The 27,981-nt window shown below is 42.5% G+C and overlaps 1 protein-coding gene across 1 annotated transcript in view; it reads left to right on the top strand.

Annotated features, from left to right (window-relative positions):
- Positions 1-266: 266 nt before the first annotated feature.
- The window catches only part of CEP126 (centrosomal protein 126), a 65,872-nt gene continuing 38,157 nt past the window's right edge, over positions 267-27,981 (top strand). The window contains exons 1-5 of the mRNA XM_065423737.1: positions 267-424; positions 4,233-4,352; positions 10,488-10,633; positions 13,314-13,425; positions 17,122-17,320. Of these exons, the coding sequence (XP_065279809.1) occupies positions 267-424; positions 4,233-4,352; positions 10,488-10,633; positions 13,314-13,425; positions 17,122-17,320 (735 nt within the window). The remainder of the gene's footprint in view (positions 425-4,232; positions 4,353-10,487; positions 10,634-13,313; positions 13,426-17,121; positions 17,321-27,981) is intronic.

Below are 27,981 nucleotides of genomic sequence, written 5' to 3'. Positions count from 1 at the left end.
CCGGTCTCCCAGCTCCTCCCCCTAGCCTTGCCCCCATTCAGGCCCCGCCCCCGTCTCCCTTGCCGACGGTGCCCAGGCTCCTCCCCCGCCCCTCGCGTCGTCCCTGGTTTCCGTTGCGAAGGAAGCGGCGTCTCTGGTTGCCAAGATGGCGGCGGGGCGGCAGAGCCCCGGGGCCGTGGGCGCCCCCGCCCAGCACTGACCTGGCGTGTGAGGGACCGAGCGGGCCGGCGGCAGGACCTGTCATGGGGGCGGCCCGGCGGGGCTGAATGGAGCCCGGCGTGAGGGCCGCGGGGGGTGTCAGCCCCGCACAGCGGGAGCCGGGCTCTGCTGCCGCGGGCGGCCCTGGCTGGAGGAGCCTCTTCCGCCCCGAGCCGGACAGCGCCCTCCAGAGCCCAGCCGGCCCCTTCGCGGTCAGCGCGTGCGCGTATCCTTCGCGGGTCCGGGGCATGGCCACGGCGGGCTCTGCGGGGGGAGGGCTGACGGGCCCCACGGGACGCTCCCCACCCCCCGGGAATGTTGGAGTAGGGGGCGACGGGCCCCACGGGGATGTTGGGGGAGACAGGCCCCAGCGGCAGGCTCTCTGGGGAAGAAAGGGAGGAGGTGCATGGAATGAGTCCCTTGAGGAGGGAAGCTGGTGATGGGAGGACAGGCCCCATGGGGTGGCTCACTGGGGATGTGCGGGAGAGGCTTGATTCAGCAGTCCCAAGAGGTGGCTGCCTCAGAAATAGGTAGGACAGCCACCCCAGGGATGGGCAGGACTCAGGATTGCTCAACAGCCCTCAGGTTGAGATGTGGGTGGGGTTTGTCCAATGGATGGGCAATATCCTCCCCAGTGGTTTTACAAGAGGGTCCTGCTTACACTATTGTCAGGGTACCCAAGGTACCCAGTCCCTGTGGTGCCCCCCCAGTGTGGTGGCAATATGGGGTTATTCTTGTATTCTAAACAGTACCTAAAACCATTTGGTTTTAGTTTGGTTTGAACCTTCTCTTTTTCTCTAGTCTTGCACACAGTAGATAGTTTGGGGATATATCTCACTGTTGCACAATTTGATTCAGCTTTACCTGTGATGGAATTGATGGGAGTCCTGGTGTAGACAGGACACTCATGCTCAGCAGTATTTTTACTACTGTGTCAGTGAGACTTGCTCTGATTAGACAACATAGCAATAACAGAGCCTGTGCTCTGTGTGCACTTTTGCTCCAACTACTGCTACCCTTGATGCTACTATACCAGTGGTAGTACAGTGATTGGCAACTACCAGAAATGTCTAGCCTATGTGTTTGTTTCCCTGTTGTTTATATAACCTGTGTTCCTAATCATTGTATTTCTATGGCACCCATTGCTGTAATGACTAAGCATATGGGCAGTATCTGATTAGATACTATTATTATTTATTTGTTAAGTAGTGACGTGCTTGGTTTTGAATAAAACAAAGAAAAACACTCAGTCTCTGATCCAAACATTTCATGATCCAAAATACAAAGATTATACTTTAGACTGACAGCTAGGACTTTCAAAGAGGCCTAAGGTGGTCAGGCACTCAACTCCCATTGAATTTTAATGGGAGTTGGAATTACTCATTACGTTACAGATTAAACAATGACCATGTAGGGATTTTTTAATGTTATTTTAAGAAATATTTTCCCTTTGATAACCTTGCTGTCTGGTAGCTAGTTCAGATAATAAGGAATGATGTATCCTCAACTCTACATAATAAAGCTGTAATTCCATGTGGTAACATCATAAACCTAGAGTGCAAAGCCTGAGTGGGTTGATATGGTCATAGAAACTAAGTGATGGAGTTACAGTCGTGGTGTATGTAAATGAAGGCAGTACCTTTATTTAAAATTATACATTTGTGATAAGGAGCTATTGTGTAATTACCGGTAATCTGAGGAATCATCATCTTTTAGTTGCTCATGGATAGTTTACACTTTCTTAAAGAAGTACATAAGGCTCGTCATGCAAAAGGATCTGTGCAAACATGCTATTATACCTATGAAAAGTCCAATTTTAAATCTGTACCTAAGATTCATAGATTCTAGGACTGGAAGGGACCTCGAGAGGTCATCGAGTCCAGTCCCCTGCCCGCATGGCAGGACCAAATACTGTCTAGACCATCCCTGATAGACATTTATCTAACCTGCTCTTAAATATCTCCAGAGATGGAGATTCCACAACCTCCCTAGGCAATTTATTCCAGTGTTTAACCACCCTGACAGTTAGGAACTTTTTCCTAATGTCCAACCTAGACCTCCCTTGCTGCAGTTTAAGCCCATTGCTTCTTGTTCTATCCTTAGAGGCTAAGGTGAACAAGTTTTCTCCCTCCTCCTTATGACACCCTTTTAGATACCTGAAAACTGCTATCATGTCCCCTCTCAGTCTTCTCTTTTCCAAACTAAACAAACCCAATTCTTTCAGCCTTCCTTCATAGGTCATGTTCTCAAGACCTTTAATCATTCTTGTTGCTCTTCTCTGGACCCTTTCCAATTTCTCCACATCTTTCTTGAAATGCGGTGCCCAGAACTGGACACAATACTCCAGCTGAGGCCTAACCAGAGCAGAGTAGAGCGGAAGAATGACTTCTCGTGTCTTGCTCACAACACACCTGTTAATACATCCCAGAATCATGTTTGCTTTTTTTGCAACAGCATCACACTGTTGACTCATATTTAGCTTGTGGTCCACTATAACCCCTAGATCCCTTTCTGCCGTACTCCTTCCTAGACAGTCTCTTCCCATTCTGTATGTGTGAAACTGATTTTTTCTTCCTAAGTGGAGCACTTTGCATTTGTCTTTGTTAAACTTCATCCTGTTTAACTCAGACCATTTCTCCAATTTGTCCAGATCATTTTGAATTATGACCCTGTCCTCCAAAGCAGTTGCAATCCCTCCCAGTTTGGTATCATCCGCAAACTTAATAAGCGTACTTTCTATGCCAATATCTAAGTCGTTAATGAAGATATTGAACAGAGCCGGTCCCAAAACAGACCCCTGCGGAATCCCACTCGTTATGCCTTTCCAGCAGGATTGGGAACCATTAATAACAACTCTCTGAGTACGGTTATCCAGCCAGTTATGCACCCACCTTATAGTAGCCCCATCTAAATTGTATTTGCCTAGTTTATCGATAAGAATATCATGCGAGACCGTATCAAATGCCTTACTAAAGTCTAGGTATACCACATCCACAGCTTCTCCCTTATCCACAAGACTCGTTATCCTATCGAAGAAAGCTATCAGATTGGTTTGACATGATTTGTTCTTTACAAATCCATGCTGGCTATTCCCTATCACCTTACCACCTTCCAAGTGTTTGCAGATGATTTCCTTAATTACTTGCTCCATTATCTTCCCTGGCACAGAAGTTAAACTAACTGGTCTGTAGTTTCCTGGGTTGTTTTTATTTCCCTTTTTATAGATGGGCACTATATTTGCCCTTTTCCAGTCTTCTGGAATCTCTCCCGTCTCCCATGATTTTCCAAAGATAATAGCTAGAGGCTCAGATACCTCCTCTAGTAGCTCCTTGAGTATTCTAGGATGCATTTCATCAGGCCCTGGTGACTTGCAGGCATCTAACTTTTCTAAGTGATTTTTAACTTGTTCTTTTTTTATTTTATCTGCTAAACCTACCCCCTTCCCATTAGCATTCACTATGTTAGGCATTCCTTCAGACTTCTCGGTGAAGACCGAAACAAAGAAGTCATTAAGCATCTCTGCCATTTCCAAGTTTCCTGTTACTGTTTCTCCCTCTTCACTAAGCAGTGGGCCTACCCTGTCTTTGGTCTTCCTCTTGCTTCTAATGTATTGATAAAAAGTCTTCTTGTTTCCCTTTATTCCTGTAGCTAGTTTGAGCTCATTTTGTGCCTTTGCCTTTCTAATCTTGCCCCTGCATTCCTGTGTTGTTTGCCTATATTCATTCTTTGTAATCTGTCCTAGTTTCCATTTTTTATATGACTCCTTTTTATTTTTTAGATCATGCAAGATCTCGTGGTTAAGCCAAGGTGGTCTTTTGCCACATTTTCTATCTTTCCTAACCAGCGGAATAGCTTGCTTTTGGGCCCTTAATAGTGTCCCTTTGAAAAACTGCCAACTCTCCTCAGTTGTTTTTCCCCTGCAAAAGACTGCAAACTTTTTTGTAATCGTTCTAAAACTTAATAAGAATACTGCATAGGAATTTCAAGGATTTTACCTACATTTTCTGTTGTCTTTAACATAATGCCATGGTCAGAACTTTGAAATTTCTTCTTGAACGAGATTTAGAAGAAGAGCGTGAAGCATTATTAGAGGATCAAAAAATATGTCGGAGTCGAGCACGAAAACTTTGTATAGAGACAAACAGAAGAAGAAAGTAAGTAATTATGGGATTTGGTTTGGGTTGTGTTTGTATTTTGTTTTGTAAGGACTTAGACAAGTTGTTAGATATTTGATATATTGTTGTTCTTATTCTCACATTTTAAAAAATCTATGGATCTAAGTAGTAGCACAGCTCCATTCCAGAGAAATCGAGGATTAGTTTGTTGTTATAGGACACCCAAAATATTGAAAGAATAGTGTGTCTTCTTCAGAGTTTCTCATTATTATGGAAACTTTTTTCTTTAATTAGCTTTGTTGATCAGTATTACCTTCCCTTAGCAATATTTCTTCATCGCCTGGGCCTCATCTATATTCCTTGTGTTCTCAAAACTCTCATTGGCTTTAGTGGGAGCTCTGAGTTTGTAACAAATACAAGATTGGACCCTTTTTATTTTATTTGTAACAGTCATCTTGTGGCTATTTTAAATGGCAACTCTGAATTTTCTACCTTTCCTAATACTTGTTGTATGCAAAAACATGACAGTTGGCTAAAATGATCAAACACAACATTTTGACAGATGACCTCTGAAAAAACTCTAGAAGTCTGTTTATTAATAGTGGACTACTGTCATTAAATTGGTATTCATGTAGATGTTATATGCACTTGCATAAGAATTCCATTATAATAGTAGCCTTAAGAAATATGCTGTGTTACTAGATTATGATCCAGGTAAAATTATTAGTTAAATACTGTAGGTATGATGTATATCGAATAAATAATTGCTTATTTGTATGGCAGCTGAGATATAATTTATCAGTGGTTGAACTGTAAGTGTGTTGTGACAGGTTAACAAGTGGAAGATGAAAGGGAAACTGTACCTGTTTTGTTCTGCTCAGCAGTCTGAAAGTTGTAAAGTTCTTAGTGTGAAAAAACTGTGAAATATACAAAATATAGAAAACTTGAAAATCAAGAGCCACTGTTCCCCTTTGTGGGAAAAATAATGTAGGGACTAGGAAGTCCCTTGAGTTTTAACTTATTCTTTCTTCCCGATTGTTCCATTGAGAGGAATGTGGTTTACCTCCTCATGAGTGGGTCATTGGGTTAGGCCTGTAAAATTTGGGGATATTCTGAAATCCATTGGGATTTCAGAACACCTACAAAGGGCATGAGTAAGCATATGAATGTGGCAGCCTCTATGTTGCTATCTCGGCTCCCCCAGGGCCCACACTGCCAAGTGGCTGCACCAAAATTCCTCCCTGAGGGGTTTGCATACATGTAGCAGAAATTACTCTTGGTACCACTAGCTGTAACTTCACATTTATTTCTGATTTAAAAAAAATAGAGAGAGATCCTTGTGGACCTGACAGGAGCATACTGCTGAGCACCTAGCTCTACCCCCTTCCTGCTCCTAATAGCACTAAGATCCCTGTGCTGTTTGGGCCTACACAATGTAGCAGAGATGCTGTTCTACCTTCTCTGCCTATTTGTGTTGTTATGTTCTGTTCTGCATCGCAAAGTGGAGGGGAGCATGTGGCCTAACATTTTTACTATCACTTTTTAGCAACACAATAACTATTACCAGCATACACTTGAAATGCAAATTATATGACAAACTTTGAGCCCCAGTCTGAGATAGCCCAGTGTGCAGAGAACTATTTTTGAAGTCAGTGAAAATTCCTTTTATAGAGAGCTTGCAGGTTTGAGCTTTTTATTTTCAAACTTTTCCATGTTTATTGATTCTGCATAGTATTTCTTAACTTCTGAAATTTCACAGTGAGTTAGAATTTTCTCTTTAAAGTCATATATATAAAAATAAGCTATCATATAATATGCTGTTTATGTCCCATATGTGTTCAGTCAAATGATGAAACACAAAAGTATTGGAACGCATGCCTGATGTATGGTGTTCAAATTAGTGGTTGGAGTTGGGCAATAGCTACATAAGGAGACTAGAGGCAGTCTTTATTATTCATAGAAGGGGCCACATTTAGTAAAATTTACAATCAAGGGTCTTACGGCCAATATCTGAACTACTTTGAAATTTGGGTAGTAAATCTGCCTGTTGTAATCTGGGTAGTGTATATCCTCTCCAATTCTGTATTAACTTTTTAAACCTATAATTCCACTGAAATTTTTTCAAAGGTAATGTATTGCAGAATACAAACAAGGTCTTTGCCCCCTCTGCTGGCTCAGTATCATTGATTGTCTAATAAATGCTGTCCCCCAAGCTATCAGTGTCATTGTTATTGATACAACATGAAAGGCAGTTCGGTTCCAGAGATGTAGGGTGTACAGAGTGTAATGCTTTCACATTTTTTAGACATTTTTTAAACTACAAAAAATTTTGGGCTGATTTTTCATTGCTCTGTACCTTATAGTAGTCAACTCCAGTAGTGCAAAATGGGTGTAAAATACTAACTTTCTCATCTGTCAGTAGTTTACATTCACTTTGTAATCACTTTGCATTAGTTTAAATAGCCACACAAAGTGCAGGGCACTGGAAAATTGGGCCCCAGATGTCTCTATCTCCAAGGGTATGTCTACACTAGAAATGCCACAACAGCACTGCTGCAGCTGTGCCACTGTAGCACTGTTGTGTAGACACTTGCTACAGTGATGGAAAGGGTTCTTTCATTGTTATGGTAAATCCACCTCTTGGAGAGGCGGTAGGTAGAATTCTTCCATCAACCTAGTGATGCCTACACCAGAGCTTACATCGGCTTTACTGTGTTGCACAGGGCATGACATTTTTAACAGCCCTGAGCAATGTACTTAGGTCAACCTAACTTTGTAGTGTAGACCATGCCTAAGATAGTTTGCAAATATCCCCCCCTTAAACAGCAGAAGTAATTGGTATAAGTCTTTTTTACACTTCTTCATTTTCAGTCCAAGTAGTAACAAGTGTTTAGTCTACATAGGAGTATACCATCCATCACCTGCTTGTATAATTTCATAAAATTAACCAGGAAATATTTCCACCATCTGCTCAGTCTACTGTTTTTAATATCAATGATATATTTCCACGTAATGTCTGGGCAGTGCATTGTAGATTAAACCTCTTAAAGCATTAGATTTCAAATTTGCTATAAACACTTTGGCAACTATTGCAGAAATTGCTGCTTCACTGGATTGTTTATAGAAGACAGAAAAACTATGTTAAAACAATAAAAGTAAGGGAATTCTTCTGTTAACTCCCACTTTTTCATAAAAACCTAGAACTGGAAGGGACCTTGAGAGGTCATCTTGTCCAATCCCCTGCATTCATGGCACAACTAAGTATTATGTAGACCCTCCGTGACAGGTGTTTGTCTAACCTGCTCTTAAAAATCTCGGATGATAGAAATTCCACAACTTCCCTAGGCAATTCATTCCAGTGCTTAACCACTCTGACAGTTAGGAAGTTCTTCCGAATGTCCTACCTAACCCGCCCTTGCTACAATTTAAGCCCATTGCTTCTTGTCCTACCCTCAGAGATTAAGGAGAACAATTTTTCTCCCTCCTCCTTGTAACAACATTTTAGCTTCTATTGACACTATCTTCATACAATATTTGTTGTTTATTTTGGGGTTATAAATTACAAATGCCTTCAAGTGTTTGTATGAAAATAATCTTTATTACTTAGTAAAAGGTCAGTGGTATAATATAATTAAACATACCTCATAATGCCCTTGTTTTATAAATAATAAAACAAGCAACAAATATTATAATAATACTTTTCACTTTCATTTGAGAATCTGACAGCATTAATTAAGCCTCATACCATCTCTGTGAGGTATGTAAATAGTCCAGTTTTACAGAAAAGTTAATTGAGCCACAGAAATGTTCTCCCTCTGGGCCCCCCATACCGCCAAGTATCCACTATTTTTAGTAACTTTTGAGAGCTCAGTTTGATACACCAAGGGCCTAATTTTCAGAGATGCTGTGCTCCAGCAGCTCTCATTGACTTCCATTGTATTTTGGGATGTTCAGGATCTGTGAAAATCAGATCTTAAGTGTTTCAATTTCAACATTCAAAACAAAAGTAACATCAAAATTTTGGCTAAGTTGCTTGCTCACAGTCACATAGCAAGCCATTGACAGAGTTGGGAATAGAAACCAGAAGTCCTGATTCCCAATACCTTCCTGTAACCACTAGAGAATGTTGCTACCCTTCAATGAGACAAATGGACTGATTGCATACTCCTTATGAAGTCATAATTGCCAGTGAGGTCAACGGAATGTAGCTTGAGGAAGGAGTGTAGGACAGGCCCTTTATGATAGGAACTTTATATTGTAACTGGTTTTTATATGGCCTAAATTCAAATCTAAATTTACTATAGTTTTCTTGTACATGTCTTCCTTTTCTAGTAGGTTATATTCAGATCTGGGCACACTTCACAATAATTTACAGTCTCAAGCAAGTAGAAGGCATTTATCATATCAGTCTAGTACTGGATCCAGTATTAATTTGACACATTTGGATTACAAATTATTTTTCTGCATAGACAAACCTGCTGATAGTTATTGGGGGCCATTTCATGACATTGTTTTTAAGCAGAAGTCCTCATCAATTTCAATGGGAATTTAGACTAAACATGCTGGGAAATTTAACTGGGAGATGAGCTTCTAGTCACTGTGATCCCTGAGCAGCAGAGTTCAAAAATTTAATCAGAGTGGTCACTGCTGCACGAATATTTGTGTAACCCTTCTGCCTGTTGGAGTTGGCAGCAAGAAGGGCCAGGTTCAATATCTAGGGGTTCCTTTTCAACAATACAACACAAAACAGACTCAAGCCCCACCCAGTAGCCTGGGACAATTACATACCACCCCCTGGGTGCCTCTAAGAGGCAATACTTCCCTTCTCACAAGCACAGAGTCTGAGTGTAGAAAAGAAACTTTTAACAAAAGGAGGGTAGTAACCTGGCATTAATTTGGAAAAATGCCATAAACAGGGTTCATAAACATAAACCATGAGCAAAAGACCCACCCCACTTTTCCTCAGGTTCTTAAGTCCAGCCACCAAAAAAGTCCCTTTAACGTGCTCGTCCCTTCTCTACACCCCACTCACAGTTGTTGTCCTTGGTCAGTGCAGACCCTGAGTTCAGAAGTGCATTTGCTGAGTTCACCTCTGACCCTGGGTGGTAGTGGGGGGGGTAAGAAGGCACTTTATTCACTCTGCTGTCTGGGCACTCGCTCGCCGCTCCTCTCCACGGCTGCCCTGCTGCCCGATCGCCGCTCCGTTCCTTTCCGCGGCTTCTCCGCCGCCGGCTGCCTCTCCGCCGGCTGCCCCGTCGGCCAATCGTTGCACCTCTCTGCCAACCGCCCCACTAGCTGATCACTGTGCTTCTCCACTGGGCTTTGCTCCACCGGCTGATCACTGATTCACTGGGATATCTTTAGGTCCCACCTCTTAACACAGCTCTTAGTGATTTCAGCTGTTAGTGGGAGAGCCTCACTGCTGGTGCACACTGGGCAGTCTCTTCCATCAGAGACGCTGTCCCAAAGCAGGTCTAATGCTTAGACCTAGATTATCAGTGACTTCAGCTCTGCAGCGTGTAACAAGACTCTCAGATGAGTCTTAATCAGCTCTGTTATTATACAGTGGAGAGAGGAAGGGTCAAATGGCGTCTAGGGCCCTTAGGCTTGTATTTTCCGTGTGTCTTTGGTTAATAAACTTGACCCCTCAGAAGGGGCATTGTTCCTTATGTAAAGCCTCCTTAAACTTATTGATGACATGGGAAACTGAGGCAGGGAGCACCTGCAGTGCCATGTTTGGCCAGCAGAGTGTATTATAGGGAGGATATGCCTTGTTACATAACTCTTCCTTGTGAAGCATCTGGTACTGGCCACTGTCAGAGACCAGATACTGGTCTAATCTGCTTGGCAATTACTATATTCCTCTCATAAGGGAGGGTCAGATCATCTGATCAAAGTTAGCAAATAAGAAGATTGTAATATGACCCCTCTTCTTTGGCACTTGTAGGACATTGTCCAATTTCAAAAATGTTCTCAACTGAATCCTCATTTTCCAGTAACTCTGAAGTTTGTGTGGCACTGTAATCTGTCAAGAAGTAAGCTTTTAAACTAAACAGGATATTATAATATTATGCAAATAGTTTTATGAAGGCATTTCTCTGAGTGTAATTATAATTCCTGTGTGATGGGTTATGTTCATCAGAACAATAAATGTTATTTTTACCTTTTAAATAGAGCACTTGAGGAAAAACAGAAGGCAGAAGAAGAAAAAGAACTAAGATCTAGAGAACATATCCTGAAACAAAGGAAACTGAAACTTCAAGAAGCAACTGAAAAGTTCCAGCGTGCTCATCTCCCTTTTTCCCAACGCAGGAGAATAGGTTTGGAAATTCATCGCAGAATGTAGTGAATCCTCATATTGTATGTATTTGTCAGTATAATGCTTCCTCAAAGTGCCCAGGCCTGAGAGTCAACTTGTTACCCTTCTGCCTCCAGTGATAGGAAGATTTGCTTGTACTTTACGTAGAGTCAGCTCCCTGACACCACCAGTCTGTCAGCTACCCAAACAATCTTCTCAGGGCAATGCTAGCCCTCACTTTGCATTGCAAGTTAACATAGGTGCACCCCAATCCCTGAGCCCCCTTAAAGTGTTCCCCTGCAGTGTTCAGCCCTTAACCACTAGATACAGAAATTATCCTCTAAAGGAACAGTGCAAACACCAGCCTGTTTGATTTAGCTGAGGATCAGCCCCAATGTAACCTCGCAGCACTGAGATATATTTATAGTGAAAACAAACATGTTTATTGTCAAAAGGCTAAGATTTAAGAGATAGTGGGAAAGGATAATGATAGAAACAGATATAGTTGCATATAAAACAAAGTATAACAGAGCATAAACTGTAATCAGATTAGTTTATATAAATCCAGCTCAAACTGGATTAAGGATAGACAAATGTCAGACAATATTTGGAGAGTACTTGGAATCATCCATAGTGCCAGATCAAAAAAGATCCATTTCTCTTATTATTACTAGACACAGAGAAAGTCTTTGATAGAATAGAGTGGAACTTTCTTTTTCAAGTCCTGTCCCATAAGCAATGTTCCCTCTAATTTTTTACATCCATGTGCAGAATGAATTTTGTTATGTGCACTGATATGGAGGTGATAGTGTGGTGGAGATGGGGGTGAGGGGTTCGGAGTGTGGGAGGGGGCTCAGGGCTGGGGCAGAGAGTTGTGGTACAGGGGGTTGAGGGCTCTGGCTGAGGGTCCGGGCTCTGGGGTGGGGCCAGGGCTGAGGGGTTTGAGGTGCAGGCTGCCCCGGGGCTGCGGCGAGGAGAAAGGACTGCCCCCAGCCCTCTTGCCGCAGCTGCTGGGGCTGGGGGAAAGGCGCCTCTCCCCGCTGCGCACCTGCACAGCCCTTGATAGCCTGCTGTCCCATAAGGACTTTGGCCCCCCGTTCCTTTAAGAGATAAGTTGTCTTTACACCTCCCCAAAGCAGCTGTGCAAGTTAATGGAGTTAAATCTCCCCTTTCTGAATTGCACAGAGGGACTAGGCAGGGATGTCCATTGTCTCCTTTTCTTTTTTTGCACTAGTTATCGAGCCTTTTGCACAGAGAATAAGGAACAATGGATCTATCATGGGATTAAAACATTCAGGAACACATCAGAAAATAGCATTACATGCACATGATATTATATTATTTTTATCTAAACCAAGTATTTCCCTAAAATGAGTTTCTAAAGAAATCCAGGACTTTGGGAAAGCATCTGGATTTAAAGTAACTTATGCCAGATCTCAAATGTTAGCTTTCAGTTTGCCAGACTCTGAAAAGTCACTCCTCCAGAAAACATTTGGGTACAAATTCTATAAGATACTTGGCAATTCAAATCTCAAACAACCTAGAAGAACTCTATGAGTTAAATGTCAAACCACTACTTCAACAAATGAAAAAAATAGGCAATTTTTTGATTGGGAAGAATAGCTACAGTCAAAATGAATATTCAGACAAGGATATCTTTCTTATTTTAAAATCTTTCAGTGATTATCCTAGATAAAACTGTAGCAGGAATACTGAGGATGCTGTTAGAATTTATATGGAATAAGAAAAAAACAAGAGTGAGAGTAGATACTTTGTATAGACCCATTAAACAGTGTGGACTAGCTTTTCCAAATATTCTATGGTATTATCAAGACAGCCAACTCAAAGCAGTAGTGGATGGGGGGCACTCTAACCCAGCCAAAGACTGGGTCTGTATTGAACAAAAAAATTGTGTAGTATAGTCATATACCACTTTTGAGGCTATCACTTAAATAATCTTTGTCAGATTTGTTGTCACAAATGCAGCAGCATCAACTGTGAGTTAATGTCTCTGACTTTAAGATCAAATATCAAAGTAAAAAAACCCGAAAAGGATAGTACTACTTTAGGGCTTAATCATGGCTTTGCCATGAGCCCAGAGTGAGGGTCAGGCTGCAAATCACAAACATTCTCGTGGTTTCCCTGCTGCTTCAAGGCAGGAATAAATGGTGCCAGTGGTCAATAGCTATACCACCTAGTGTATTAGGGAGGTGGAGCAAGTCCCCACCCTGTTCTGCCCATTTGCACAACGAGAGATGTAGTGGTTCTGTGCAGCGCCTTTCTCCTCCTGCACTACTACCTATGATGTGGGAAGTAAGCCATAATTCACCCTGAGAAAATACTAGACAGAATTATTCAGTCATTTATCAGCTTGTATAATATGGTTTGGCTAAAACAACAACAAAAAGAGAGTGGTATATTACATATTTCTTTCAGCAATGTAGACTAAAGACAAATGCCAAAATTTTCAAATTCAGATCAGGCTCCTGATTAATCCATATTTCGGCATCTAAATAGAACTGGCCTGGTTTTTGTTTTCAGCGGTACTGAGCAACCCCAGTTCCCAGTGATGATCAAACCATTTCTGTTTATTGTTAGTCTGACTTTAGGTATCCAAGTTTGAAAATTTTGGCCAAAACGTTTTATGATAAAGTTTTATAGAATGTTTCCTGATGATGTGTCTTTCCCTTTAACCCATATAGTCCAGAGAAAACCAGCTCCTCGATTAGAAGAGGCCCTTGAACAAATTCAAGGATCAGTTTTAAAATCAGGGTTATATTTATCATCATCTAATAGGCACAAAAGTAGCTGCAGGTAAACATTTCTATTTATTCTATTGTGTTTAAAAACTAAATTATTTAGCTAATGCATTGCAATATACAGCAAATAATTGACACTACTCTTCTGGAATTTTGGCAAACTATCTAGTGGCAAAAAACGCTGCTATGAGTACTATTAAAATTAAAATGTTGTGCCATATTCTTAAATTGTTTGACGTCTACATGGCACAAAAGCAGAGGAAAGGAGGCAAACCTTTGCACTCCCCTAATCCTGGGGGCTAGTTCAATCCCCAGCATCGGTTAGAGCAGCCTCAGGACTGTTCTAGCCTGAACCAGTTGCAGTGGCTGCCAAAGGCCATTCTCCCATCCCAGGGTTAGAATGGGATGAATAATGAATTTTCTTTGTCCTTGGGCAGTTCCAAAAAAAATATTTTTTAAAGTTTCATTTTGGGTTGAATTGAAACATTGAAAAAATTTCAAGTCTCATCAAAATGAAACATTTTATTTCAACCTAACTTGAAATTTTTTGTTTCAATTTTGGGCATTTTAACAAAAGCAAAGGAGGAATAGCTTTACAAACAGCAGGAATGAGGAGGAGAAGGAGGTAGAACCCTCCTTATGAGCGTTAGCCCAGTGGTTAGAAAACTCACTTGGGATGTGGGAGACCCAGGTTTAATTCCCCTGCTTTCCCTCTGTCTGATGTGAAGAAGGAATTTGAACTTTGATCTCCCATGTTGCAAGAGTGGCTGCTGGGCTATGGGATATATGTAGCATTGGCCTTTCGTAATCTCTCCTGTTGAAACGCTTCCACTTGGTATAAATAATAGTCATTGGAGCAGGGAATTGACCTTGGGTTTCCCACATCCTAAATGAGTGCCCTAACCACCAGGGTATAAGTCTTTCTCTCTGTTTTTTCCGGTCCCAATGCCTATTCATTGTCATTCCCAGTAGCATTTTGTAGTCCTTCATAATAACAATTTCAAGTTGGGTTGAAACAAAATATTTCATTTTGACCATTCTGAAACATTGCAGTTTCAGTTTGGTCAAAGCTATTCAGCGAACTCAACACATATTAGTGAATAATTCTGGGTCATCCAAAACTGCATTTTTCAGTGAATAAATTATTAGCTGAAAAAATTTTCACCAAGCTCTACCCAGGATTGCTGGAGCACAAGAAGATATGATATGAGTAGATATTATTCCCATTTCATGTATGGAGAACTTAGGTACAAAGATTAAGGTCGAGACTATCTATTAATTTTGTATTTGAGGCACTTAGGACCTGATTTTTCAGAGTACTTAGCATTGTACAGTACTTACTGTGGTCAAAGCAGAGCTCCCATTGACTTCAGTTGCAGCTGTGAATGCACAGCATTTCTGCAAATCAGACCCCCAGTGTATCAAGATGGGCACCCAGAAAATGAGGAACACAATTATTGACCTCCCATGAAATGTTTTGTTTAAGTGACTTGCCCAGCATCACACAGGAACTCTGTGGCAGAGTCAGTTCTCCAGGAAAGCATTCAACTGCTTTAATTGTGATACCATCCTTTCTCTTTCTGAAATCTTCTGCCTCATCCACTGTATACTTTCCAACTTCTATAAAAATAGCATGTGATCATGTAATTAAAGACTGTATCCTAATATGTACAACACAAGAGGGCTGAATTAAGGTTGCACAGTCAACTTTAATCTGGCATTTCCTAATTTATGAGTGCTTGATTTTGCAATCTTAATGTTCTTTGAATATAGTTATTGTGTGTGGTTTCCTAAGTTTAATTCTATAATGTGACACCATATTGACACCCACATGGATCATCAGAAAGGTTGGAATCTTTATATCCACTGCATAGACTTTTCCCACTTGAATTAAGTGGCTAACTGCTAACAGTACTAGGTTGTCATTCTCTCTTGTGGATCAGCACTAGAGGGGAATGGGACATTTTGTGGGTTTCACTAGGAGGGTGGTGAAGCACTGGAATGGGTTACCTAGGGAGGTGGTGGAATCTCCATTTTTAGAGGTTTTTAAGGCCCGGCTTGACAAAGCCCTGGCTGAGATTATTTAGTTGGGGTTGGTCCTGCTTTGAGCAGGGGTTGGACTAGATGATGTCCCGAGGTCTCTTCCAACCATAACCTTCTATGATTTTTCTGTGATTTGCTGACAGCAGAGGAAAGGTGAGGCTCAGGAACCTTTGGTTCTAGTCCAGGCTGTAGAGGAGTGTGTGTTTTAGTGGGCAGCACAGACTCTTCTTCCCAATCCCCCCAAGCATGAACCCTTCTGCTCCTTCCCCTTTTACCTGCCCCTGTCCCAGTTCTGTCCTTTCTCCACTCCATAGGCTTCTCATCCCAGTCTCATTGCCCAGTCATTCCCAGTCCCTCCCCCCTAGCTTCTTGTTCTCAATGTCCTGCCCAACCAGACCAAGTACCCTCCCAGCTCCTCATCCAATCTGTCTCTGTTCCCTTTCAGTCACCCCTGCTCACATTTCTTGTCCTCAGTGACTTCCAGTTTTCCTCCCTGGCTCCTCATCCAATCTCAATGTGTGCCTTGCCCACCACTGTGTTCGTGTCTCAGTCTTTGCCCAGCCAATCCCAGTTCTCATGCACCATGACTCCTCCTCCAAGTTGTATCTACTACTTTCTCCTTCCCCCGCACCACCAATTCTCAGTCCCATCCCACCCCTGCTAGTCAATTCCTCATCTGATGTCAGTCTTCCACTCCACCCCATTCACTGGCTCCCAGGTGTCTCCCACCTGTTTCCTTCCATGGCTTCCAGTCGAAGTGTCTTCTCCCAGCTCCCAGTCTCCTTGCCAAACCAGTATCAGTCTTCCTCCATCCCAACTCCCAGTCCCATTTTTCCTCTTCCCCCACTAGCCTTCAATCCCAGCCGTCCCTCCCTGGCTCTTTATCTCAATGTACTCCCCCACCCCTACCCCCAGTCTGGTTTTTGTCTCCTCTGCATTCAAATGGGGCAGCTTCCTCCTCCCGGCTGTCTGGGGCCCAGCAGGGGGTCATTGGGAGCACAGGAGAAACAGGCTCCCTGTTGTCTTTTTCAGTGCCAGGACCGAGCCTGCTGCAGCCCAGAGCTGCAATTGCCGGGAAAATCCTGCTCAACCATGGGCTGGAGCATGTACAGTGTACACATTATCTTTGGGGAGTTTAGTTGCAAAACTCTGGCAAGTCTCTACTGAGCATTTGTGAACTCCAGTTCTTCAAATGCTTATGATAACTTGGCCAAATTTGGGTTAATTTTCATGGGATGGCAAAGCCACATCCTTGACACAAAGCTCTCCTCCACCCTTTGCCAAATTCAAATCCCTCTTCCAAGGCATGGGGGCACTAGAGCTTCTCAAAGAAAATATCGCCAGTATTTTTTAACATGGGCAAAAAATAACCCTGGACTCATTCTTGGAAATGGCTGAACCATTTTGTCAGAAGCTTTCCAAAAGAATTCAGCCTGAGGCAGTCATTAAGCATGAAAAATTTCAACCCAAATGGTTAAAGTTTGGCAAAGCTATAAGCAACTGCGCAACCTTAATAATCGGTGGTGCTATCAGCCCCACCAGTAATTATGTATATATTATGTTGCCTTTATTTGGGAGATATTATATTCTTGTCATGTACTTCAGCATATTTCTTATTTTAAAAGCTATGTATTGTAAACTGTATAGTTAGATCAAGAAATACATAGTTTAGTTACTTTTGGCTTAATTTTTATTTTCTCACACCAAGAACTACAGATTCTCCCTCTGATTCATCAGCATCTAAAAATGGCTTCTTACATCGGAAGCAGATCTCCACAAATGGTGGCTATGATAAAATGATCCAAGAAAACAGTGGAACAAACTTGGATAGTGATCAACTTCTCTTCCAGCAAAATCTGGAGGAAATGCAGCGACTCCTTGAAGAACAGCATATCAGCAGCTTGGCGGTAGGATTCTTTGAAGTTATTCACTAAATAATGTTTCTTAAGTGTCTTACTAAAAATTAAAAGTCAGATAGGCAGCTATCCTCCTGACAGTCTGATTCTGTTTCAAGTGATTGCACATGTCTATTCAACTTTAGGGGGGAGTGTGCCCAGTATACTAGGAGTATCAGATTTTCCCTTAGTGGTACCAGTCAGGACAGGATGTGCACTGTCTGCTGCTTCGTGCTGCTGCACAATGATATAAAGGAGAGATCCGCCCATGCCCCTCACCCCCCAGTTCCTTCTTACTGCTCATGATGGCTGTGGGAGTGTACTACTTTGCTACTGCAAGAGTTTCCCTCTTTCCTAGTCTTTCCTGTTGTATATAGTTGGTACTTGTTAATAGTCTTAGTGTAGTATTTTACCTAGTAGGTTTCCTTTTTTACTATTGTATTGAGTGTACTCTTCAGTTCTCGCTGGTTCTGGGTACTGTTGCCTGATGCCAGGGCATACCTCAGTCCCCATTCTTCAAACCTTGTGATGAATGCAAGAAGCTGATGCAGATCAGTGACCTGCACTCCAGGTGCCTGAAGTGTCTTGGAGAAGCTGACATCGGGGCAGGTGCCAAATCTGCAGGGATGTTAAGTCCAGAACTAAAAAGACAGGGAAGTCAGACTATAAAGCGATTTTTTTATGGAGGCAGTCCTGCCCCCACCCTAGGAACCTTCCTGCTTGGGGAGGACATAGAACACTTCTGCTTTGGTTAGGAGCAGTCCTCCTGACATGGCGGAGTCTCGGTGGCAATCTCCTTCTTCAGTACCAATGAAAAAAACAGTATACGGCATCAAGAGAACTGTCATCCAGGAGATTGAGGTCTCCAGCACCAATGTCCAACAAATAAGGTTGGAAGCAGACACTCCCTGGTGCAGACAACACCCCAGGCGGTGCTGTTGAGACCAACCTGTAAGGGAGCACCATCCTATTCATCAGTGCAAGAGAATGTACCAGTGCCATCAATAGCTGAGGCATATGCCATGGCATGCGATCTGCTGAGTCTCTGGGTGCCAACTTCTCTGCTGGTTCAAGAGATCTCTCACTCAGTACTGATATACTCTTTGAAGGAATTGGGGGACACATTACCTCAGCAGCCTTGGGTTCCTCCTCATCGCCTGATGAGTAGGGCCCTACCAAATTCACGGTCCATTTTGGTCAATTTCACGGTCATGGGAATTTAAAAATAATAAATTTCATGATTTCAGCTATTTAAATCTGAAATTTCATGGTGTTGCAATTGTAGGGGTCCTGACCGAAAAAGGAGTTGGGGGGATTGCAAGGTTATTGTAGGGGGTGTTGCTGTACTGCTAGCCTTACTTCTACGCTGCTGCTGGCGGAGGCATAGCCTTCAGAGCTGGGCAGCTGGAGAGCGGCGGCTGCTGGCCAGGAGCCCAGCTCTGAAGGCAGAGTGCCGCCAGCAGCAGCGCAAAAGTAAGGATGGCATGGTATGGTATTGCCACCCTTACTTCTGCACTGTTGCCTGCAGAGCTGGGCCCTCAGTAAGCAGCTGCCGCTCTCTGGCCGCCCAGCTCTGAAGGCAGCACAGAAGTAAGGGTGGCAATTTCATGACCCCTCTGAAATAACCTTGTGACCCCCCTGCAACTTCCTTTTGGGTCAGGGCCCCCAATTTGAGAAATTCACGGGGGAGACCAGCAATCTGTGTAGTATAGGGGGAAAGCACACAAAAGACCACATTTCATGGGAGGAGACCAGATTTCAGGGTCCGTGATGTGTTTTTCATGGTCGTGAATTTGGTAGGGCCCTGCTGATGAGGCAGTAGTGTCTGGTGTTTCCTCACTTCTCCTGGACCATTACGGGGCCCACCAAGACCTCCTGAAGAGGGTGACTTCCTCCCTACATATGCAGGTAGTACTAGTTCAGGAGAGCTCACACAGATTGTTGATATGTTGGGATCTGTGGGGCCCTCTAGAGTGGCACTCCCAATAAAGGAAATTATTCTGGAATTCACAAAAATATTGTGGCAAATGCCATCTTCCCTGACTCCCACAGCTAAAAGGACTGAATGGGAAGTAGTATGTCCTCTCACAGAGGTTTGAACATTTTTATATACACCCCCTACCCTGGTGTCTTTGGTGGTTTCAGCTGTTAACTAAAGAGAGCACCAGAGTCCACAAGCATCTACCCCAAAATCAAAAGATGCAAAGAAACGTGATCCTTTTGGGAAAAAAGTTTATTCTACAGCTGAACTACAACTATGGATTTGTAATCCGTAAGCATTGCTGGGCATTATGACTTCTCCCTCTGGGATAATATTTTTAAAATTACAGATTAGTTGCCAGAGGAGGCCAGACAAGAGTTTCTCACAGTGTAGTGAATGAGGCAAGATTGTAGTCAGGACCTTGCTTCAGGCTGCATTGAACGCTGCAGATTTTGCTGCCAGAGCCATTAAATCAGCCATTACAATGCATAGCTGTTCGTTGTTCCAGTCAGCAGGTCTTCTTCAGGAGGTCCAACAGACTACCCTTTTGAGGGACCAGTGTTTTTTTTCTCAGCAGATCGACTACAAGCTTCAGAGCCTTCTAGATTTTAGGATTCCACTCCCAAAAGAAGATGCAGTTCAGCCTTCAGCAGTCCAACCATTATACTTTTTTACACATTGTCAGCAGGACCAGTCTAGGAAAAAAGGGAACAGTTACAGGAGGAGACGACCTTCACCTTTTTTGTCTTCTGTGAGCTCATCCAGCCAGCCTAGGAACACCAGCACTCAGTTTGACATTCTTTTTGAGGACAGTTTACCAGTTTGTGCTTTGCCAGCTTCTCCTATCTGTTTTTTATCCCAGCAGGCTATCCCGTTTCCTAAGGGCTTGGACCCATATCACTACAGACCAGTGGGTCTTAAGCATGGAGGAATTGGGATATATCCTTCAATTTTACTTCTAACTCCATTTCCCCCCCCCTCCATTCCTATTCAAAGACAACTCTCATGAGGAAGTTTTCCTTCAGAAATTATAGAACCATACGGTTAGAAGGGACCTCAAAGGTCATCTAGTCTAACCTCCTGCCAAGATGCAGGATTTGTTGTGTCTAAACCATCCAAGACAGATGGTTATCCAGCCTCCGTTTGAAAACCCACAGTGAAGGAGCTTCCAAAACCTCCCTAGGCAGTCTGTTCCATTGTCATGTTTGTCTCACAGTTAGGAAGTTTTTCCTGAAATTAAATCTTCTATGCTGTACTTTGAAATAGGGCTGTCAAGCGATTAAAAATATTAATCGTGCGTTTCATCGCACTGTTAAACGATAATAGAATACCATTTATTCAAATATTTTGGATGTTTTCTACATTTTCAAGTATATTGATTTCAATTACAACACAGAATACAAAGTGTACTGTGCTCACTTTATATTTATTATTGATTACAAGTATTTGCACTGTAAAAAAACAAAAGAAATAGTATTTTTCAATTCACCTAATACAAGTACTGTAGTGCAATCTGTTTATCATGAAAGTTGAACTTATCGTGAAATGTAGAATTATGTAAAAAAAAAATTGCATTCAAAAATAAAATTTAGAGCCTGCAAGTCCACTCTGTCCTACTTCTTGTTCAGCCAATCACTCATTAGACAAACAAGTTTGTTTACATTTACAACACAGAATACAAAGTGTACTGTGCTCACTTTATATTTATTATTGATTACAAGTATTTGCACTGTAAAAAAACAAAAGAAATAGTATTTTTCAATTCACCTAATACAAGTACTGTAGTGCAATCTGTTTATCATGAAAGTTGAACTTATCGTGAAATGTAGAATTATGTAAAAAAAAAATTGCATTCAAAAATAAAATTTAGAGCCTGCAAGTCCACTCTGTCCTACTTCTTGTTCAGCCAATCACTCATTAGACAAACAAGTTTGTTTACATTTGCAGGAGATAATGCTGTCCGCTTCTTGTTTACAATGTCACCTGGAAGTGAGAACAGGTGTTCGCATGCCACTGTTGTAGACGATGTCACAAGATATTTACATGCCGGATGTGCTAAAGATTCATATGTCCCTTCATGCTTCAACCACCATTCCATGTGTCCATGCTGATGATGGGTTCTTCTCGATAACAGTCCAAAGCAGTTGCATGTTCATTTTCATTATCTGAGTCAGAGGCCACCAGCAGAAGGTTGATTTTCTTTTTTTGGTCGTTCGGGTTCTGTAATTTCCGCATCGGAATGTTGCTCTTTTAAGACTTCTGAAAGCATGCTCCACACCTAGTCCCTCTCAGATTTTGGAAGGCACTTCAGATTCTTAAACCTTGGGTCGAGTGCTGTAGCTATCTTTAGAAATCTCACATTGGTACCTTCTTTGCGTTTTGTGAAATCTGCAGTAAGTGTTCTTAAAATCAACGTGTGCTGGGTCATCATCCGAGACTGCTATAACATGAAATATATGGGAGAATGCGGGTAAAACAGAGCAGGGGACATACAATTCTCCCCCAAGGAGTTCAGTCACAAATTTAATTAACACATTATTTTTTTAACAAGCATGATCAGCATGGAAGCATGTCCTCTGGAATGGTGGCCAAAGCATGAAAGGGCATATGAATGTTTAGCATATCTGGCACATAAATACCTTGCAATGCCAGCTACAGAAATGCCATGCAAATGCCTGTTCTCACTTTCTGGTGACATTGTAAATAAGGCAGCATTATCTCCTGTAAATGTAAACAAACTTGTTTGACTTAGTGATTGGCTGAACAAGAAGTAGGACTGAGTGGACCTGTAGGCTCTAAAGTTTTACATTGTTTTGTCTTTGAGTGCAGCTATGTAATAAAAAAAAAATCTACATTTGTAAACTGCACTTTCACTACAAAGAGATTGCACTACAGTACTTGTATGAGGTGAATTGAAAAATACCGTTTCTTTTGTTTATCATTTATACTGTGCAAATATTTGTAATAAAAAATAATATACACTTTGATTTCAGTTACAACACAGAATACAATGTATATGAAAATAAAATAAAATAAAAAAATTAATGGAGATATCCTATCTCCTAGAACTGGAAGGGACCTTGAAAGGTCATTGAGTCCAGCCCCCTGCCGTCACTAGCAGGACCAAGTACTGATTTTGCCCCAGATCCCTAAGTGGCCCCCTCAAGGATTGAACTCACAACCCTGGGTTTAGCAGGCCGATGCTCAAACCACGGAGCTATCCCTCCCCCAAAATGTAGGAAAACATCCAAAATATTTAATAAATTTCAATTGGTATTCTATTGTTAAACAGTGCAATTAAAAATGTGATTAATCGCAATTAATTTTTTTAATCGCAATTAATTTTGAGTTAATTGAGTGAGTTAACTGCGATTAATCAACAGCCCTACTTTGAATCCATTGCCTGTTGTTCTGCCTTCTGTGGCAAGAGAGAACAACTTTTCTCCCTCTTTTTTATGGCAGCCTTTCAAGTATTTGAAGACTACAATCAGGTCTCCCCTTAATCTCCTCTTTTCCAAACTAAACATACCCAGTTCCTTCAGCCTTTGCTCATATGGTTTGCATTACACCCCTTTGATCATCTTTGTTGCTTGCCTCTGGATCCTTTCCAGTTTCTCTACATCCTTTCTATACATTGCTGAAACAGTACTCCAGCTGACGCCCAACCAGCACTGAGTAGAGCAGTACTATCGCCTCCTGTGACTTGCGTACTATGCCTCTGTTAATGCAACCTAAAATTGCTTTTGCTTTTTTTGCAACAGTATCACATTGCTAACTCATGTTGAGGTTGTGATCCATCACAACTCCCAGATGCTTCTCAGCTGTGCTGCTACCGCCAAGCCATCATCTTCGGTTATCAGCTCACCTGCATTGACCAGTGGACCCACACCATCCCTGATCTTTCTTTTTTCTCTTACGTATTTGAAGATCAGGTTTCAGAGTGGTAGCCGTGTTAGTCTGTATCAGCAAAAACAATGAGGAGTCCTTGTGGCACCTTAGAGACTAACAAATTAATTTGGGCATAAGCTTTCGTGGGCTAGAACCCACTTCATCAGATTCATGGAGTGGAAAATACAGAGCAGGTATAAATACATGGAAACAATTCAACATGGAGACAATTCAATTAACAATTAATTAGAATTAGAATTTCCCCAATACTAATTTTCCCCTACTGTTACTCCCACCTTCTTGTCAACTGTCTGAAATGGGCCACTCTCATTACCACTTCAAAAGGTATTTTTGAAGTGCTCTTAATTGAATTGTCTTGTTAGACTGACCTCACACTTGGTAGAGCAACTCACATCTTTCCATGTATTTATATCTGCTCCTGTATTTTCCACTCCATGCATCGGATGAAGTGGGTTCTAGCCCATGAAAGCTTATGCCCAAATAAATGTGTTAGTCTCTAAGGTGCCACAAGGACTCCTCGTTGTATTTGAAGAACCCCTTCTCTAACTTTCCTTGCCAGCTGTAACTCATTCTTTGCCTTGGCTTTCCTGATTTTGTCCCTACACGCTATTCCCTTGTATACTTGCTTGGTGACATGCCCTTTCTTCCATTTCCTGTTGGTTTTCCCTTTTGGTTTGAGATAGCTAAAAAGCTCCTTGTGTAGCCACATTATGCTCCTGTGGCTCTTATTATCTTTCTTCTGCATTGGAATAGATGGATGTTGACCCTCTAATATTACATCTTTTAGGAACTGCCAGCCTCCTTCGACTCTTTTTCTTCCTAATTGGTCTTTCCATGGGACCTTGCCTACTATTTCTCTGAGTTGGCTGAAATCTGCCTTTCTGAAGTCCAGTGTACTGGACTTATGTTCTTATGTTTTGCTGTTCTTATGTTCTCCTTTCCTTAGGATCTTGAATTATATCAGATCATGATTACTTCCTCCCAAGTTCCCGACCACCTTCACATTTGCAACTAATTCATCCCTACTGATCAAAACCAGATCCTAAACTCCCAGACAAACTCCCTCTGTTTGCTTCTCCTCTGTACAATCTCTCCTCCTATTGGGAGCCATAGAGGAAGTTCTTCCTTTATGCAGAGGAAAGGGGTTACTTCCTAATTCCAAAAGCTAAAGAAGGTCTCAGACCCATGCTAGACCTGCAAGAGCTGAACAAATACATAAAGAAAATAAAGTTTCACATGATCAGTCTGGTTTCCATTATCTCCTCCCTGAATCCTGGAGACTGGTATGCTGCCCTGAGCTTAAAGGATGCATATTTCCATGTGGCAATACCTCAAAGCCACAGGAGATTCCTCAGATTTATGGTCAACGAATCCCATTATCAGTTTGCAGTCCTGCCATTTGAACATAAGAACATAAGAACGGCCGTACTGGGTCAGACCAAAGGTCCATCTAGCCCAGTATCCTGTCTACCGACAGTGGGCAATGCCAGGTGCCCCAGAGGGAGTGAACCTAACAAGTAATGATCAAGTGATCTCTCTCCTGCCATCCATCTCCACCCTCTGACAAACAGAGGGTAGGGACACCATTCCTTACCCGTCCTGGCTAATAGGCATTAATGGACTTAACCTCCATGAATTTATCCAGTTCTCTTTTAAACGCTGTTATAGTCCTAGCCTTCACAACCTCCTCAGGCAAGGAGTTCCACAAGTTGACTGTGCGCTGTGTGAAGAAGAACTTCCTTTTATTTGTTTTAAACCTGCTGCCCATTAATTTCATTTGGTGGCCCCTAGTTCTTGTATTATGGGAATAAGTAAATAACTTTTCCTTATCTACTTTCTCCACATCACTCATGATTTTATATACCTCTATCATATCCCCCCTTAGTCTCCTCTTTTCCAAGCTGAAAAGTCCTAGCCTCTTTAATCTCTCCTCATATGGGACCCGTTCCAAACCCCTAATCATTTTAGTTGCCCTTCTCTGAACCTTTTCTAGTGCCAGTATATCTTTTTGGAGATGAGGAGACCACATCTGTACGCAGTATTCAAGATGTGGGCGTACCATCGATTTATATAAGGGCAATAAGGTATTCTCCGACTTATTCTCTATCCCCTTTTTAATGATTCCTAACATCCTGTTTGCTTTTTTGACCGCCTCTGCACACTGCGTGGATATCTTCAGAAAACTATCCACGATGACTCCAAGATCTTTTTCCTGATTTGTTGTAGCTAAATTAGCCCCCATCATATTGTATGTATAGTTGGGGTTATTTTTTCCAATGTGCATTACTTTACATTTATCCACATTAAATTTCATTTGCCATTTTGTTGCCCAATCACTTAGTTTTGTGAGATCTTTTTGAAGTTCTTCACAGTCTGCATTGGTCCTAACTATCTTGAGCAGTTTAGTATCATCTGCAAACTTTGCCACCTCACTTTTTACTCCTTTCTCCAGATCATTTATGAATAAGTTGAATAGGATTGGTCCTAGGACAGACCCTTGGGGAACACCACTAGTTACCCCTCTCTATTCTGAGAATTGACCATTTATTCCTACCCTTTGTTCCCTGTCTTTTAACCAGTTCTCAATCCATGAAAGGACCTTCCCTTTTATCCCATGACAACTTAATTTACATAAGAGCCTTTGGTGAGGGACCTTGTCAAAGGCTTTCTGGAAATCTAAGTACACTATGTCCACTGGATTCCCCCTTGTCCACATGTTTGTTGACCCCTTCAAAGGACTCTAATAGATTAGTAAGACACAATTTCCCTTTACAGAAACCATGCTGACTTTTGCCCAACAATTTATGTTCTTCTATGTGTCTGACAATTTTATTCTTTACTATTGTTTCAACTAATTTGCCCAGTACCGACCTTAGACTTGCCGGTCTGTAATTGCCGGGATCACCTCTAGAGCCCTTTTTAAATATTGGCGTTACATTAGCTATCTTCCAGTCATTGGGTACAGAAGCCGATTTAAAGGCCTATCCACAGCCCCCATGTTTTTACAAAGTGCGTGAGAATGGTGGCTGTGTTCCTAAGGAAATCAGGAGTTCAGCACTGGGATTGCTAATAATGAGGGAAAGTCAATTCTCTCACCTGTTCAGAGAATACAGTTTACAGGAGCAGTCTTGAATTTTTTGGACGCCAAAGCATTCATCCCACAAACCAGATTCTAGACAATGTTGGCCATTTCATTAGAACTGACAACATGGAATTGCCTCAGGCTTCTGGGGCACATGGCCTCATGTGCTTAACATGGTTTGACATACCAGGCTGCTTCTCAGGAGTCTGCAGAGCAGGCTGTGCTCAATGTGCTCTTTGATTCGTGATCCGCTGGACATGTTGTTTCAAGTACTCACAGAAGTCTTAGCCTTCTTGGACCGGTGGATGGACCAGCGTATGTGTGGGAATTTGGTTTGTTTCCCCACAGCCTACTTTGACTCTGGTTATAGACTCTTCTGCCCTAGGTTGGGGAGCCCACCTAGGAATGCTGCAGACAGTGTTTAGTCTATTCTGGCCAGGATTTAGCTCTCCATATAAACATGAGAGTTGAGATCCATTTGTCTAACTTGTCATGCTTTCCTCCTCCATATCAAGGGAAGGAATTTACTAGGTCTTACCAACCACAGAGTGGAGATGTTATATATGAATAGATAAGGAGGGGCCAGATCAAAACTCTATGCCAAGAGGCAATACTGCTTTGGTAGTTTGGCATCACCAGCTCAGTCCACTTGAAGCCTGCCTCCTTCCAGGTGTCCAGAACTATCTGGCAGATGGATTGAGCAGATTTTTCACCAGTCACCATGAGTTGGCTCTCCAGCCAGATACAGTGAGATACCTTTTCCAAGTCTGGGCCATTTACCACATAGACCTGTTTTCAACCCAACACAACACATAGACCTGTTTTCAACCCAACCCAACAGGAAGTGTCATCTGTTTTGTTCACAGGCAGGTCAAAGTCCAGGGTCTCTGACAGATGCTTTCCTGTTGCCCTGGAAAGACAATCTCATGTATGCATACCCTCCAGTTCCACTCCTACCCAGTGCTGTTAAAAATCAAACAGGACCATGCACTCATAATTAGGGCTCTACCAAATTCACGGTCCATTTTGGTCAGTTTCACGGTCAGAGGATTTTAAAAATCGTCCATGTCATTGTTTCAGATATTTACAGCTGAAATGTCATGGTATTATAACCATGGGGTCCTGACCCAAAAGAGGTTTGCGGGGGGATTGCGAGGCTCTTGTAGGGGGGTTGCGGTATTGCCACTTTTACTTCTGCACTGCTGCTGAAGGAGGCAGTGCCTTCAAAGCTGGGCAGCCAGAGAGCAGCAGGCAACACAGACATGAGGGTTGCATGATATGGTGGGGGGAGTAGGGCCGGCCTTACTGGTGGGCGACCGCCCAGGGCCCCATGGTCAGGGGGGCGCTGTGATTCCCCTCTCACACACAGCCAGCCCAAGGCCCCTATGACTCCCGAGAGCTGGGCCCAGAGCCAGGAAGAGGCAGGGCTGGGGACAAGGGCACTGGAACCTTTTTAGAAGGAGGCCACCACCGGCACCGGAACTGGAGAGGTCAGGGGGCTATGCCCCCCACTTTTTAACATGGATGTAGTTTGTAGGGCAGGGACCAGCATTGCCTCCCCAAACTGCAAGTCTCGGGCACGTGTGGAGCACCACCGGCAGGGGCTGCGCTTTGTGGTGGAGTTGCCCCCCCTACCCCCGAACTGCAAGCCTCGGGCAGGCATGGAGCATCGCTGGCAGGGGCTGCGCTTTGTGGTGCTAA

This window comes from Emys orbicularis, chromosome 1 (assembly GCF_028017835.1).
Source record: "Emys orbicularis isolate rEmyOrb1 chromosome 1, rEmyOrb1.hap1, whole genome shotgun sequence".
In the NCBI taxonomy this organism is placed as follows: Eukaryota; Metazoa; Chordata; order Testudines; family Emydidae; genus Emys; species Emys orbicularis.
The sequence above is the reverse complement of the archived record's forward strand: the minus strand, read 5'-3'. Positions and strand labels throughout refer to the sequence as shown.